The sequence below is a fragment of the Cherax quadricarinatus genome, chromosome 10 (genome assembly GCF_038502225.1).
Source record: "Cherax quadricarinatus isolate ZL_2023a chromosome 10, ASM3850222v1, whole genome shotgun sequence".
NCBI classification, from domain to species: Eukaryota; Metazoa; Arthropoda; class Malacostraca; order Decapoda; family Parastacidae; genus Cherax; species Cherax quadricarinatus.
The window spans coordinates 36,371,397-36,388,147 of NC_091301.1; the positions used below are offsets into that span (position 1 = coordinate 36,371,397).

At 46.9% G+C, this 16,751-nt stretch overlaps 1 protein-coding gene across 1 annotated transcript in view; it reads right to left on the bottom strand.

Annotated features, from left to right (window-relative positions):
* Window positions 1-243: 243 nt before the first annotated feature.
* The window catches only part of LOC128687815 (organic cation transporter protein-like), a 218,358-nt gene continuing 201,850 nt past the window's right edge, over window positions 244-16,751 (bottom strand). The window contains exon 6 of the mRNA XM_070083827.1: window positions 244-399. Within this exon, the coding sequence (XP_069939928.1) occupies window positions 244-399 (156 nt within the window). The remainder of the gene's footprint in view (window positions 400-16,751) is intronic.

Below are 16,751 nucleotides of genomic sequence, written 5' to 3' on the forward strand. Positions count from 1 at the left end.
TATGTGCTGGTATAGTTGTTCATATGTGGTGGTATAGTTGTTCATATGTGGTGGTATAGTTGTTCATATGTGCTGGTATAGTTGTTCATATGTGCTGGTATAGTTGTTCATATGTGCTGGTATAGTTGTTCATAGAGTTAAAGAGTACCAGGATATTCGAAATATAGGAAGGCTGGTTTTAAGAATACCTTTAACTGGAGTTTGTATAAATTTAGTTAATTTGGGTTTGTGTGGTGGTATTTTCTAGCTTAAAGTTAGGTCGTACCAGTTAAAGAAGATGTTGAGGGTTTTCTTGCGCAGGTTTGGGTGTCTGAAGAGGTCCAGAAAGTTAGCCGCCTGGGAAGACACCATCTTTCCTGACGTTGTGTTCACCACCTCTTGCATCATCTCCTCCGTCACCTGCAACACACCACACATGAGTCCTCTGTCACCTGCAACACACCACACATGAGTCCTCCGTCACCTGCAACACACCACACATGAGTCCTCCGTCACCTGCAACACACCACACATGAGTCCTCTGTCACCTGCAACACACCACACATGAGTCCTCCGTCACCTGCAACACACCACACATGAGTCCTCCGTCACCTGCAACACACCACACATGAGTCCTCCGTCACCTGCAACACACCACACATGAGTCCTCCGTCACCTGCAACACACCACACATGAGTCCTCCGTCACCTGCAACACACCACACATGAGTCCTCCGTCACCTGCAACACACCACACATGAGTCCTCTGTCACCTGCAACACACCACACATGAGTCCTCCGTCACCTGCAACACACCACACATGAGTCCTCCGTCACCTGCAACACACCACACATGAGTCCTCCGTCACCTGCAACACACCACACATGAGTCCTCTGTCACCTGCAACACACCACACATGAGTCCTCAGTCACCTGCAACACACAACACATGAGTCCTCTGTCACCTGCAACACACAACACATGAGTCCTCAGTCACCTGCAACACACAACACATGAGTCCTCTGTCACCTGCAACACACCACACATGAGTCCTCTGTCACCTGCAACACACAACACATGAGTCCTCAGTCACCTGCAACACACAACACATGAGTCCTCTGTCACCTGCAACACACCACACATGAGTCCTCTGTCAACTGCAACACACAACACATGAGTCCTCTGTCAACTGCAACACACAACACATGAGTCCTCAGTCACCTGCAACACACAACACATGAGTTCTCAGTCACCTGCAACACACAACACATGAGTTCTCAGTCACCTGCAACACACAACACATGAGTCCTCTGTAGCACTTGCAACACACAACACATGAGTCCTCTGTAGCACTTGCAACACACAACACATGAGTCCTCTGTCACCTGCAACACACAACACATGAGTCCTCTGTAGCACTTGCAACACGCCACACATGAGTCCTCTGTCACCTGCAACACACCACACATGAGTCCTCTGTAGCACTTGCAACACACAACACATGAGTCCTCTGTAGCACTTGCAACACACCACACATGAGTCCTATGTAGCACTTGCAACACACCACACATGAGTCCTCTGTAACACCTGCATCACATGACACATGAGTCCTCAGTCAACTGCAACACACAACACATGAGTCCTCTGTCACCTGCAACACACAACACATGAGTCCTCTGTAGCACTTGCAACACACAACACATGAGTCCTATGTAGCACTTGCAACACGCCACACATGAGTCCTCTGTAACACCTGCATCACATGACACATGAGTCCTCAGTCAACTGCAACACACAACACATGAGTCCTCTGTCACTTGCAACACACAACACATGAGTCCTCTGTCACCTGCAACACACAACACATGAGTCCTCAGTCACCTGCAACACACAACACATGAGTCCTCTGTAACACCTGCATCACATGACACATGAGTCCTCCATCACCTGCAACACACCACACATGAGTCCTCTGTCACCTGCAACACACCACACATGAGTCCTCTGTCACCTGCAACACACAACACATGAGTCCTCTGTCACCTGCAACACACCACACATGAGTCCTCTGTCACCTGCAACACACAACACATGAGTCCTCTGTCACCTGCAACACACCACACATGAGTCCTCTGTCACCTGCAACACACCACACATGATTCCTCTGTCACCTGCAACACACAACACATGAGTCCTCTGTCACCTGCAACACACCACACATGAGTCCTCCATCACCTGCAACACACAACACATGAGTCCTCTGTCACCTGCAACACACCACACATGAGTCCTCCATCACCTGCAACACACAACACATGAGTCCTCCATCACCTGCAACACACCACACATGAGTCCTCCATCACCTGCAACACACAACACATGAGTCCTCCATCACCTGCAACACACAACACATGAGTCCTCAGTCACCTGCAACACACAACACATGAGTCCTCCATCACCTGCAACACACAACACATGAGTCCTCATTCACCTGCAACACACCACACATGAGTCCTCCATCACCTGCAACACACAACACATGAGTCCTCTGTCACCTGTAACACACAACACATGAGTCCTCTGTCACCTGTAACACACAACACATGAGTCCTCTGTCACCTGTAACACACAACACATGAGTCCTCCGTCACCTGCAACACACCACACATGAGTCCTCTGTCACCTGCAACACACCACACATGAGTCCTCTGTCACCTGCAACACACCACACATGAGTCCTCCATCACCTGCAACACACAACACATGAGTCCTCAGTCACCTGCAACACACAACACATGAGTCCTCAGTCACCTGCAACACACAACACATGAGTCCTCAGTCACCTGCAACACACAACACATGAGTCCTCAGTCACCTGCAACACACAACACATGAGTCCTCAGTCACCTGCAACACACCACACATGAGTCCTCTGTCACCTGCAACACACAACACATGAGTCCTCTGTCACCTGCAACACACCACACATGAGTCCTCTGTCACCTGCAACACACCACACATGAGTCCTCCATCACCTGCAACACACCACACATGAGTCCTCCATCACCTGCAACACACAACACATGAGTCCTCTGTCACCTGCAACACACCACACATGAGTCCTCTGTCACCTGCAACACACCACACATGAGTCCTCTGTCACCTGCAACACACAACACATGAGTCCTCTGTCACCTGCAACACACCACACATGAGTCCTCTGTCACCTGCAACACACCACACATGAGTCCTCCATCACCTGCAACACACAACACATGAGTCCTCAGTCACCTGCAACACACAACACATGAGTCCTCAGTCACCTGCAACACACAACACATGAGTCCTCAGTCACTTGCATCACATGACACATGAGTCCTCAGTCACCTGTAACACACAACACATGAGTCCTCAGTCACCTGCAACACACAACACATGAGTCCTCTGTCACCTGCAACACACAACACATGAGTCCTCAGTCACCTGCAACACACAACACATGAGTCCTCTGTCACCTGCAACACACAACACATGAGTCCTCAGTCACCTGTAACACACAACACATGAGTCCTCAGTCACCTGCAACACACAACACATGAGTCCTCCATCACCTGCAACACACAACACATGAGTCCTCCATCACCTGCAACACACAACACATGAGTCCTCCATCACCTGCAACACACAACACATGTTCTTGGCTAGGTTACTGAAAGCATCGATGTAACGCTGGGAGACGGAGAGTGTGGAGGTCTCCTGCCATGTAACGCTGGGAGACGGAGAGTGTGGAGGTCTCCTGCCATGTAACGCTGGGAGACGGAGAGTGTGGAGGTCTCCTGCCATGTTATGGTGAACATGTGTTGCAGATTACCTTTCATTAACTTGTTTTCGTGTGTATGTGACTGAGCAATGAAGTCAGTGTGGTGACCTGGTTACTGGACTGAGCAATGAAGTCAGTGTGGTGACCTGGTTACTGGACTGAGCAATGAAGTCAGTGTGGTGACCTGGTTACTGGACTGAGCAATGAAGTCAGTGTGGTGACCTGGTTACTGGACTGAGCAATGAAGTCAGTGTGGTGACCTGGTTACTGGACTGAGCAATGAAGTCAGTGTGGTGACCTGGTTACTGGACTGAGCAATGAAGTCAGTGTGGTGACCTGGTTACTGGACTGAGCAATGAAGTCAGTGTGGTGACCTGGTTACTGGACTGAGCAATGAAGTCAGTGTGGTGACCTGGTTACTGTGGTGACCTGGTTACTGTGGTGACCTGGTTACTGGACTGAGCAATGAAGTCAGTGTGGTGACCTGGTTACTGGACTGAGCAATGAAGTCAGTGTGGTGACCTGGTTACTGTGGTGACCTGGTTACTGTGGTGACCTGGTTACTGGACTGAGCAATGAAGTCAGTGTGGTGACCTGGTTACTGGACTGAGCAATGAAGTCAGTGTGGTGACCTGGTTACTGGACTGAGCAATGAAGTCAGTGTGGTGACCTGGTTACTGGACTGAGCAATGAAGTCAGTGTGGTGACCTGGTTACTGGACTGAGCAATGAAGTCAGTGTGGTGACCTGGTTACTGGACTGAGCAATGAAGTCAGTGTGGTGACCTGGTTACTGGACTGAGCAATGAAGTCAGTGTGGTGACCTGGTTACTGGACTGAGCAATGAAGTCAGTGTGGTGACCTGGTTACTGGACTGAGCAATGAAGTCAGTGTGGTGACCTGGTTACTGGACTGAGCAATGAAGTCAGTGTGGTGACCTGGTTACTGTGGTGACCTGGTTACTGTGGTGACCTGGTTACTGGACTGAGCAATGAAGTCAGTGTGGTGACCTGGTTACTGGACTGAGCAATGAAGTCAGTGTGGTGACCTGGTTACTGTGGTGACCTGGTTACTGTGGTGACCTGGTTACTGGACTGAGCAATGAAGTCAGTGTGGTGACCTGGTTACTGGACTGAGCAATGAAGTCAGTGTGGTGACCTGGTTACTGGACTGAGCAATGAAGTCAGTGTGGTGACCTGGTTACTGGACTGAGCAATGAAGTCAGTGTGGTGACCTGGTTACTGGACTGAGCAATGAAGTCAGTGTGGTGACCTGGTTACTGGACTGAGCAATGAAGTCAGTGTGGTGACCTGGTTACTGGACTGAGCAATGAAGTCAGTGTGGTGACCTGGTTACTGTGGTGACCTGGTTACTGTGGTGACCTGGTTACTGTGGTGACCTGGTTACTGTGGTGACCTGGTTACTGTGGTGACCTGGTTACTGGACTGAGCAATGAAGTCAGTGTGGTGACCTGGTTACTGGACTGAGCAATGAAGTCAGTGTGGTGACCTGGTTACTGGACTGAGCAATGAAGTCAGTGTGGTGACCTGGTTACTGGACTGAGCAATGAAGTCAGTGTGGTGACCTGGTTACTGGACTGAGCAATGAAGTCAGTGTGGTGACCTGGTTACTGTGGTGACCTGGTTACTGTGGTGACCTGGTTACTGTGGTGACCTGGTTACTGTGGTGACCTGGTTACTGTGGTGACCTGGTTACTGTGGTGACCTGGTTACTGTGGTGACCTGGTTACTGTGGTGACCTGGTTACTGTGGTGACCTGGTTACTGGACTGAGCAATGAAGTCAGTGTGGTGACCTGGTTACTGGACTGAGCAATGAAGTCAGTGTGGTGACCTGGTTACTGGACTGAGCAATGAAGTCAGTGTGGTGACCTGGTTACTGGACTGAGCAATGAAGTCAGTGTGGTGACCTGGTTACTGGACTGAGCAATGAAGTCAGTGTGGTGACCTGGTTACTGGACTGAGCAATGAAGTCAGTGTGGTGACCTGGTTACTGGACTGAGCAATGAAGTCAGTGTGGTGACCTGGTTACTGTGGTGACCTGGTTACTGTGGTGACCTGGTTACTGTGGTGACCTGGTTACTGGACTGAGCAATGAAGTCAGTGTGGTGACCTGGTTACTGGACTGAGCAATGAAGTCAGTGTGGTGACCTGGTTACTGGACTGAGCAATGAAGTCAGTGTGGTGACCTGGTTACTGGACTGAGCAATGAAGTCAGTGTGGTGACCTGGTTACTGGACTGAGCAATGAAGTCAGTGTGGTGACCTGGTTACTGGACTGAGCAATGAAGTCAGTGTGGTGACCTGGTTACTGTGGTGACCTGGTTACTGTGGTGACCTGAAGTCAGTGTGGTGACCTGGTTACTGGACTGAGCAATGAAGTCAGTGTGGTGACCTGGTTACTGGACTGAGCAATGAAGTCAGTGTGGTGACCTGGTTACTGGACTGAGCAATGAAGTCAGTGTGGTGACCTGGTTACTGGACTGAGCAATGAAGTCAGTGTGGTGACCTGGTTACTGGACTGAGCAATGAAGTCAGTGTGGTGACCTGGTTACTGTGGTGACCTGGTTACTGTGGTGACCTGGTTACTGTGGTGACCTGGTTACTGTGGTGACCTGGTTACTGTGGTGACCTGGTTACTGTGGTGACCTGGTTACTGGACTGAGCAATGAAGTCAGTGTGGTGACCTGGTTACTGGACTGAGCAATGAAGTCAGTGTGGTGACCTGGTTACTGGACTGAGCAATGAAGTCAGTGTGGTGACCTGGTTACTGGACTGAGCAATGAAGTCAGTGTGGTGACCTGGTTACTGGACTGAGCAATGTCAAGTCAGTGTGGTGACCTGGTTACTGGACTGAGCAATGAAGTCAGTGTGGTGACCTGGTTACTGGACTGAGCAATGAAGTGTTACTGTGGTGACCTGGTTACTGTGGTGACCTGGTTACTGTGGTGACCTGGTTACTGGACTGAGCAATGAAGTCAGTGTGGTGACCTGGTTACTGTGGTGACCTGGTTACTGGACTGAGCAATGAAGTCAGTGTGGTGACCTGGTTACTGTGGTGACCTGGTTACTGTGGTGACCTGGTTACTGGACTGAGCAATGAAGTCAGTGTGGTGACCTGGTTACTGGACTGAGCAATGAAGTCAGTGTGGTGACCTGGTTACTGTGGTGACCTGGTTACTGTGGTGACCTGGTTACTGGACTGAGCAATGAAGTCAGTGTGGTGACCTGGTTACTGGACTGAGCAATGAAGTCAGTGTGGTGACCTGGTTACTGGACTGAGCAATGAAGTCAGTGTGGTGACCTGGTTACTGGACTGAGCAATGAAGTCAGTGTGGTGACCTGGTTACTGGACTGAGCAATGAAGTCAGTGTGGTGACCTGGTTACTGGACTGAGCAATGAAGTCAGTGTGGTGACCTGGTTACTGGACTGAGCAATGAAGTCAGTGTGGTGACCTGGTTACTGGATGCCGGTGACAAATTTTAGTCCCCGACTGAGAGGCTTAGTTTCTAGTTGAGCAAGTGATGGAAGGCCTACCTGTATTCTTCCATGTGCTTTTGTCACAAAGTATTTGAAACATGCCGGCTTGCTTGGCCTTCTGGTTACTTCGTCATGCGACGCACATTGTGATGCACCGATGTATTATATCACATAATAAGTTACCCAACTGTCTCCTGGAGTAGAACGACTTTTTACCTTCGGTATCAAATGTGTTCAGATATACAAAAGTTCCATAATATATTTTGACTGGATAAATAAGTAAACAATGGCAAAAGTCATGAAGTGATGTCAAAGATACTTTAATGTGGAAAACTTCAGGGAGGGGAAAGCCTTTTTTCATAGATTAGGAAGTTAAGACTGAAAAATTATGGAAAAAATGTTTTTTTATTGTAAACTAGAGCATAATTCTGGCAACATGTTGATGTAATCAGCTGGTTTATATCGTATTTCTAAGTATGTTTTTCATTAAATGTAATTTTTTGTTCTTGTTGGCAGCAAGAAGACGTGTTGGCAAGTACTGATTTTTTCCTCTAAAAATTACGACTTTTATGATTGTTTCATTCTAAATACTCTACATGACAACTTGTGTGCTGGCTGAAGTGTAGATCACAGTCAGTATGTCTGGTAGTAGCCAGTATGTCTGGTAGTAGTCAGTATGTCTGGTAGTAGCCAGTATGTCTGGTAGTAGTCAGTATGTCTGGTAGTAGCCAGTATGTCTGGTAGTAGTCAGTATGTCTGGTAGTAGCCAGTATGTCTGGTAGTAGTCAGTATGTCTGGTAATAGCCAGTATGTCTGGTAGTAGCCAGTATGTCTGGTAGTAGCCAGTATGTCTGGTAGTAGCCAGTATGTCTGGTAGTAGTCAGTATGTCTGGTAGTAGCCAGTATGTCTGGTAGTAGTCAGTATGTCTGGTAGTAGCCAGTATGTCTGGTAGTAGTCAGTATGTCTGGTAGTAGCCAGTATGTCTGGTAGTAGTCAGTATGTCTGGTAATAGCCAGTATGTCTGGTAGTAGCCAGTATGTCTGGTAGTAGCCAGTATGTCTGGTAGTAGCCAGTATGTCTGGTAGTAGTCAGTATGTCTGGTAGTAGCCAGTATGTCTGGTAGTAGTCAGTATGTCTGGTAGTAGCCAGTATGTCTGGTAGTAGTCAGTATGTCTGGTAGTAGTCAGTATGTCTGGTAGTAGTCAGTATGTCTGGTAGTAGCTAGTATGTCTGGTAGTAGCCAGTATGTCTGGTAGTAGTCAGTATGTCTGGTAGTAGTCAGTATGTCTGGTAGTAGCCAGTATGTCTGGTAGTAGTCAGTATGTCTGGTAGTAGTCAGTATGTCTGGTAGTAGCCAGTATGTCTGGTAGTAGTCAGTATGTCTGGTAGTAGCCAGTATGTCTGGTAGTAGTCAGTATGTCTGGTAATAGCCAGTATGTCTGGTAGTAGCCAGTATGTCTGGTAGTAGTCAGTATGTCTGGTAGTAGCCAGTATGTCTGGTAGTAGCCAGTATGTCTGGTAGTAGTCAGTATGTCTGGTAGTAGTCAGTATGTCTGGTAGTAGCCAGTATGTCTGGTAGTAGCCAGTATGTCTGGTAGTAGTCAGTATGTCTGGTAGTAGTCAGTATGTCTGGTAGTAGCCAGTATGTCTGGTAGTAGTCAGTATGTCTGGTAGTAGTCAGTATGTCTGGTAGTAGCCAATATGTCTGGTAGTAGCCAGTATGTCTGGTAGTAGTCAGTATGTCTGGTAGTAGCCAGTATGTCTGGTAGTAGTCAGTATGTCTGGTAGTAGCCAGTATGTCTGGTAGTAGTCAGTATGTCTGGTAGTAGCTAGTATGTCTGGTAGTAGCCAGTATGTCTGGTAGTAGCCAGTATGTCTGGTAGTAGCCAGTATGTCTGGTAGTAGCCAGTATGTCTGGTAGTAGCCAGTATGTCTGGTAGTAGTCAGTATGTCTGGTAGTAGTCAGTATGTCTGGTAGTAGCCAGTATGTCTGGTAGTAGCCAGTATGTCTGGTAGTAGCCAGTATGTCTGGTAGTAGCCAGTATGTCTGGTAGTAGTCAGTATGTCTGGTAGTAGCCAGTATGTCTGGTAGTAGTCAATATGTCTGGTAGTAGCCAGTATGTCTGGTAGTAGTCAGTATGTATGGTAGTAGTCAGTATGTCAGGTAGTAGCCAGTATGTCTGGTAGTAGTCAGTATGTCTGGAAGTAGTCAGTATGTCTGATAGTAGTCAGTATGTCTGGTAGAAGCCAGTATGTCTGGTAGTAGCCAGTATGTCTGGTAGTAGCCAGTATGTCTGGTAGTAGCCAGTAAGTCTGGTAGCAGTCAGTATGTCTGGTAGTAGCCAGTATGTCTGGTAGTAGTCAGTAAGTCTGGTAGTAGCCAGTATGTCTGGTAGTAGTCAGTATGTCTTGTAGTAGTCAGTATGTTTGGTAGTAGCCAGTATGTCTGGTAGTAGTCAGTATGTCTGGTAGTAGCCAGTATGTCTGGTAGTAGTCAGTATGTCTGGTAGTAGCCAGTATGTCTGGTAGTAGCCAGTATGTCTGGTAGTAGTCAGTATGTCTGGTAGTAGTCAGTATGTCTGGTAGTAGCCAGTATGTCTGGTAGTAGTCAGTATGTCTGGTAGTAGCCAGTATGTCTGGTAGTAGCCAGTATGTCTGGTAGTAGTCAGTATGTCTGGTAGTAGTCAGTATGTCTGGTAGTAGCCAGTATGTCTGGTAGTAGCCAGTATGTCTGGTAGTAGTCAGTATGTCTGGTAGTAGCCAGTATGTCTGGTAGTAGTCAGTATGTCTGGTAGTAGCCAGTATGTCTGGTAGTAGCCAGTATGTCTGGTAGTAGTCAGTATGTCTGGTAGTAGCCAGTATGTATGGTAGTAGTCAGTATGTCTGGTAGTAGCCAGTATGTCTGGTAGTAGCCAGTATGTCTGGTAGTAGCCAGTATGTCTGGTAGTATCCAGTATGTCTGGTAGTAGCCAGTATGTCTGGTAGTAGCCAGTATGTCTGGTAGTAGCCAGTATGTCTGGTAGTAGCCAGTATGTCTGGTAGTAGCCAGTATGTCTGGTAGTAGCCAGTATGTCTGGTAGTAGCCAGTATGTCTGGTAGTAGTCAGTATGTCTGTTAGTAGCCAGTATGTCTGTTAGTAGCCAGTATGTCTGGTAGTAGCCAGTATGTCTGGTAGTAGCCAGTATGTCTTGTAGTAGCATGTATGTCTGGTAGTAGCCAGTATGTCTGGTAGTAGCCAGTATGTCTGGTAGTAGTCAGTATGTCTGGTAGTAGCCAGTATGTCTGGTAGTAGTCAATATGTCTGGTAGTAGCCAGTATGTCTGGTAGTAGTCAGTATGTCTGGTAGTAGTCAGTATGTCTGGTAGTAGCCAGTATGTATGGTAGTAGTCAGTATGTCTGGTAGTAGCCAGTATGTCTGGTAGTAGCCAGTATGTCTGGTAGTAGCCAGTATGTCTGGTAGTAGCCAGTATGTCTGGTAGTAGCCAGTATGTCTGGTAGTAGCCAGTATGTCTGATAGTAGCCAGTATGTCTTGTAGTATCCAGTATGTCTGGTAGTAGCCAGTATGTCTGGTAGTAGCCAGTATGTCTGGTAGTAGCCAGTATGTCTGGTAGTAGCCAGTATGTCTGGTAGTAGTCAGTATGTCTGTTAGTAGCCAGTATGTCTGTTAGTAGCCAGTATGTCTGGTAGTAGCCAGTATGTCTGGTAGTAGCCAGTATGTCTTGTAGTAGCATGTATGTCTGGTAGTAGCCGGTATGTCTGGTAGTAGCCAGTATGTCTGGTAGTAGCCAGTATGTCTGGTAGTAGTCAGTATGTCTGGTAGTAGTCAGTATGTCTGGTAGTAGCCAGTATGTCTGGAAGTAGCCAGAATGCCTGGTAGTAGTCAGTATGTCTGGTAGTAGCCAGTATGTCTGGTAGTAGCCAGTATGTCTGGTAGTAGTCAGTAAGTCTGGTAGTAGCCAGTATGTCTGGTAGTATTCAGTATGTCTGGTAGTAGCCAGTATGTCTGGTAGTAGCCAGTATGTCTGGTAGTAGCCAGTATGTCTGGTAGTAGTCAGTATGTCTGGTAGTAGTCAGTATGTCTGGTAGTAGCCAGTATGTCTGGTAGTAGGCAGTATGTCTGGTAGTAGCCAGTATGTCTGGTAGTAGCCAGTATGTCTGGTAGTAGCCAGTATGTCTGGTAGTAGCCAGTATGTCTTGTAGTAGTCAGTATGTCTGGTAGTAGCCAGTATGTCTGGTAGTAGCCAGTATGTCTGGTAGTAGCCAGTATGTCTGGTAGTAGTCAATATGTCTGGTAGTAGCCAGTGTGTCTGGTAGTAGCCAGTATGTCTGGTAGTAGCCAGTATGTCTGGTAGTAGTCAGTATGTCTGGTAGTAGTCAGTATGTCTGGTAGTAGTCAGTATGTCTGGTAGCAGTCAGTATGTCTGGTAGTAGTCAGTATGTCTGGTAGCAGTCAGTATGTCTGGTAGTAGTCAGTATGTCTGGTAGCAGTCAGTATGTCTGGTAGTAGCCAGTATGTCTGGTAGTAGCCAGTATGTCTGGTAGTAGTCAGTATGTCTGGTAGTAGCCAGTATGTCTGGTAGCAGTCAGTATGTCTGGTAGTAGTCAGTATGTCTGGTAGTAGCCAGTATGTCTGGTAGTAGTCAGTATGTCTGGTAGTAGCCAGTATGTCTGGTAGTAGCCAGTGTGTCTGGTAGTAGCCAGTATGTCTGGTAGTAGTCAGTATGTCTGGTAGTAGTCACTATGTCTGGTAGTAGTCAGTATGTCTGGTAGTAGTCAGTATGTCTGGTAGCAGTCAGTATGTCTGGTAGTAGTCAGTATGTCTGGTAGTAGTCAGTATGTCTGGTAGTAGTCAGTATGTCTGGTAGTAGCCAGTATGTCTGGTAGTTTACCTGGAGTTTACCTGGAGAGAGTTCCGGGGGTCAACGCCCCCGCGGCCCGGTCTGAGACCAGGCCTCCTGGTGGATCAGAGCCTGATCAACCAGGCTGTTGCTGCTGGCTGCACGCAAACCAACATACGAGCCACAGCCCGGCTGATCCGGAACTGACTTTAGGTGCTTGTCCAGTGCCAGCTTGAAGACTGCCAGGGGTCTGTTGGTAATCCCCCTTATGTGTGCTGGGAGGCAGTTGAACAGTCTCGGGCCCCTGACACTTATTGTATGGTCTCTTAACGTGCTAGTGACACCCCTGCTTTTCATTGGGGGGATGGTGCATCGTCTGCCAAGTCTTTTGCTTTCGTAGTGGGTGATTTTCGTGTGCAAGTTCGGTACTAGTCCCTCTAGGATTTTCCAGGTGTATATAATCATGTATCTCTCCCTCCTGCGTTCCAGGGAATACAGGTTTAGGAACCTCAAGCGCTCCCAATAATTGAGGTGTTTTATCTCCGTTATGCGCGCCGTGAAAGTTCTCTGTACATTTTCTAGGTCGGCAATTTCACCTGCCTTGAAAGGTGCTGTTAGTGTGCAGCAATATTCCAGCCTAGATAGAACAAGTGACCTGAAGAGTGTCATCATGGGCTTGGCCTCCCTAGTTTTGAAGGTTCTCATTATCCATCCTGTCATTTTTCTAGCAGATGCGATTGATACAATGTTATGGTCCTTGAAGGTGAGATCCTCCGACATGATCACTCCCAGGTCTTTGACGTTGGTGTTTCGCTCTATTTTGTGGCCAGAATTTGTTTTGTACTCTGATGAAGATTTAATTTCCTCATGTTTACCATATCTGAGTAATTGAAATTTCTCATCGTTGAACTTCATATTGTTTTCTGCAGCCCACTGAAAGATTTGGTTGATGTCTGCCTGGAGCTTTGCAGTATCTGCAATGGAAGACACTGTCATGCAGATTCGGGTGTCATCTGCAAAGGAAGACACGGTGCTGTGGCTGACATCCTTGTCTATGTCGGATATAAGGATGAGGAACAAGATGGGAGCGAGTACTGTGCCTTGTGGAACAGAGCTTTTCACCGTAGCTGCCTCGGACTTTACTCTGTTGACGACTACTCTCTGTGTTCTGTTAGTGAGGAAATTATAGATCCATCGACCGACTTTTCCTGTTATTCCTTTAGCACGCATTTTGTGCGCTATTACGCCATGGTCACACTTGTCGAAGGCTTTTGCAAAGTCTGTATATATTACATCTGCATTCTTTTTGTCTTCTAGTGCATTTAGGACCTTGTCGTAGTGGTCCAATAGTTGAGACAGACAGGAGCGACCTGTTCTAAACCCATGTTGCCCTGGGTTGTGTAACTGATGGGTTTCTAGATGCGTGGTGATCTTGCTTCTTAGGACCCTTTCAAAGATTTTTATGATATGGGATGTTAGTGCTATTGGTCTGTAGTTCTTTGCTGTTGCTTTACTGCCCCCTTTGTGGAGTGGGGCTATGTCTGTTGTTTTTAGTAACTGTGGGACGACCCCCGTGTCCATGCTCCCTCTCCATAGGATGGAAAAGGCTCGTGATATGGGCTTCTTGCAGTTCTTGATGAACACAGAGTTCCATGAGTCTGGCCCTGGGGCAGAGTGCATGGGCATGTCATTTATCGCCTGTTCGAAGTCATTTGGCGTCAGGATAACATCGGATAGGCTTGTGTTAATCAAATTTTGTGGCTCTCTCATAAAAAATTCATTTTGATCTTCGACTCTCAGTCTGGTTAGCGGCTTGCTAAAAACTGAGTCATATTGGGACTTGAGTAGCTCACTCATTTCCTTGTTGTCATCTGTGTAGGACCCATCTTGTTTAAGTAGGGGCCCAATACTGGACGTTGTTCTCGATTTTGATTTGGCATAGGAGAAGAAATACTTTGGGTTTCTTTCGATTTCATTTATGGCTTTTAGTTCTTCCCGCGATTCCTGACTCCTAAAGGATTCTTTTAGCTTAAGTTCGATGCTTGCTATTTCTCTGACCAGTGTCTCCCTACGCATTTCAGATATATTGACCTCTTTTAGCCGCTCTGTTATTCTTTTCCGTCGCCTGTAAAGGGAGCGCCTGTCTCTTTCTGTTTTACATCTACTCCTCCTTTTTCTTAGAGGAATAAGCCTTGTGCATACATCGAGTGCTACCGAGTTAATCTGTTCTAGGCATAAGTTGGGGTCTGTGTTGCTTAGTATATCTTCCCAGCTTATATCGGTTAGGACTTGGTTTACTTGGTCCCACTTTATGTTTTTGTTATTGAAGTTGAATTTGGTGAATGCTCCCTCGTGACTAATCTCATTATGTCGGTCTGGGGCTCCGCGCATACATGACTGAACCTCAATTATGTTGTGATCTGAGTATATTGTTTTTGATATGGTGATATTTCTTATCAGATCATCATTGTTAGTGAAGATGAGGTCTAGTGTATTCTCCAGTCTAGTAGGCTCTATTATTTGCTGGTTTAAATTGAATTTTGTGCAGAGATTTAAAAGCTCGCGTGAGTGTGAGTTTTCATCAGAGCAATATTATTTGCTATATTCCTCCATTTTAGGTGCCTTAAGTTGACATCCCCCAGGAGCAAGATGTTGGGTGCAGGAGCTGGAAGGTTTTCCAGACAGTGGTCAATTTTTAACAGCTGTTCCTGGAATTGCTGGGATGTTGCATCCGGAGGCTTGTAGACTATCACAATGACTAGGTTTTGGTTCTCGACCTTTACTGCTAAAATTTCCACTACATCATTTGAGGCATTTAGCAGTTCTGTGCAAACAAGTGACTCTGCAATGTACAGGCCAACCCCCCCCCCCTTTTGCCTGTTCACTCTGTCACATCTGTATAGGTTGTAACCTGGGATCCATATTTCGTTGTCCAAGTGATCCTTTATGTGGGTCTCAGTGAAAGCCGCGAACATTGCCTTTGCCTCTGCAAGCAGTCCACGGATGAAAGGTATTTTGTTGTTTGTTGCTGGCTTTAGACCCTGTATATTTGCAAAGAAGAATGTTATCGGACTGGTGGTATTGTTGGTACTGGGGGGGGATTTTTTTTCCGGCATTAGTATCTGTATCTGTTGGTTTGGAGTGGAGGCCATCGACTGTGGTTCCACTCCAGGAATGACTGGATTTGGTGTACGATTTCTACCATTTCCTGCCAGTTTTTTTTCCTTCCTGGCACTAAAAAACCTCTCCCTCTTGAGTTGCTGTGGCTACCCAGGTTTTCCCATGGCCTGGATGTTTTGTATCTTTTTGTCCCCTTTAGATGGTATGCCTGGCAATTTAAGTTATAGCACAGTCTTTCCTGTACTGAAGAGGTACACAGTTCAGGGTGAAAAAGCTTACAGGAAGGGAGTTTGCATTTTCCTGTTGTCATATGGGCATGGCATTTCCTAGGGTGGCCATAGTTGCACGTCCCATCTGTTTTTCCAGATTTCCCATGCCAGCAGATACCGATTGCATAGTATGTGCACAGGCTTGGTTTCCGTTTGCCTTGGGTTTCTGTGACTGTATTCCCTGTTGGTGCATGTTTCCCTGTCTTACTTCTATCCTCCCTAGCAAAAACAATGGAGCTCCCACCATTTGTTTTTGGTAATATATCCTCACTATTGCTAGTGGAGTCCTCTTGTTTGCTATTTCCTGCGGTATTTCTAGTTTGCAATATTGGTTTTATCTTATCTTTGACTACACTTGTTTCCCTACTATGGCTCCTGTCCCCTATGAGGTCATTCATATGTATTCCTTCCTGCGTATAATTCCCGACTACCTGGACAAAATCTCCAGCTTCACCATTACTGTCTCCCAGGACAGCATCTCCAGCTTCCCCATTACTGTCTCCCAGGACAGCATCTCCAGCTTCACCATTACTGTCTCCCAGGACAGCACCTCCAGCTTCACCATTACTGTCTCCCAGGACAGCACCTCCAGCTTCCCCATTACTGTCTCCCAGGACAGCACTATCAGCCCCCCATTTACTGACTACCAGGACATCATCTCCAGCCTTACAGTTTCTGACTACATGGCCAGTATCAAGGGCAGTACCATTCAGCCCGGACTTTTTATGTTCCCATCTGTTGTAGAAAGCTTCCAGGTTTTCTATGAAAGCAGCTTTGATGTTGACCTCTTTTAATACCCTTGTGATTTTAGTCCACAGATTTATCTCATTTGGGCATACCCAAAAACACTTCCCTGTTTTAATACTGCTTGTAGCTAGTTCTTGGATATCTGCACAAGGGGCGTGACACCAATTTCCACAGAAATGACAATTTATGCATGTGGAAGCCCGTTTGTTTGACTGACCACAGACTACACACAGCTTCATAATGATTTGAATGGTTGATTTACTGCAATTCTACTAGCAACCTCTTGAATATTCTATTAATAACCTGCTAGGTGGTGCACAACGAAACCGTTTGAAACCAGTCCAGGGTTCGGACCAGTCAAGGGTTCGGACCAGTCAAGGGTTCGGACCAGTCAAGGGTTCGGACCAGTCAAGGGTTCGGACCAGTCAAGGGTTCGGACCAGTCTATCTGATCTGATCAGTGGATCACTTATTTAAACCAT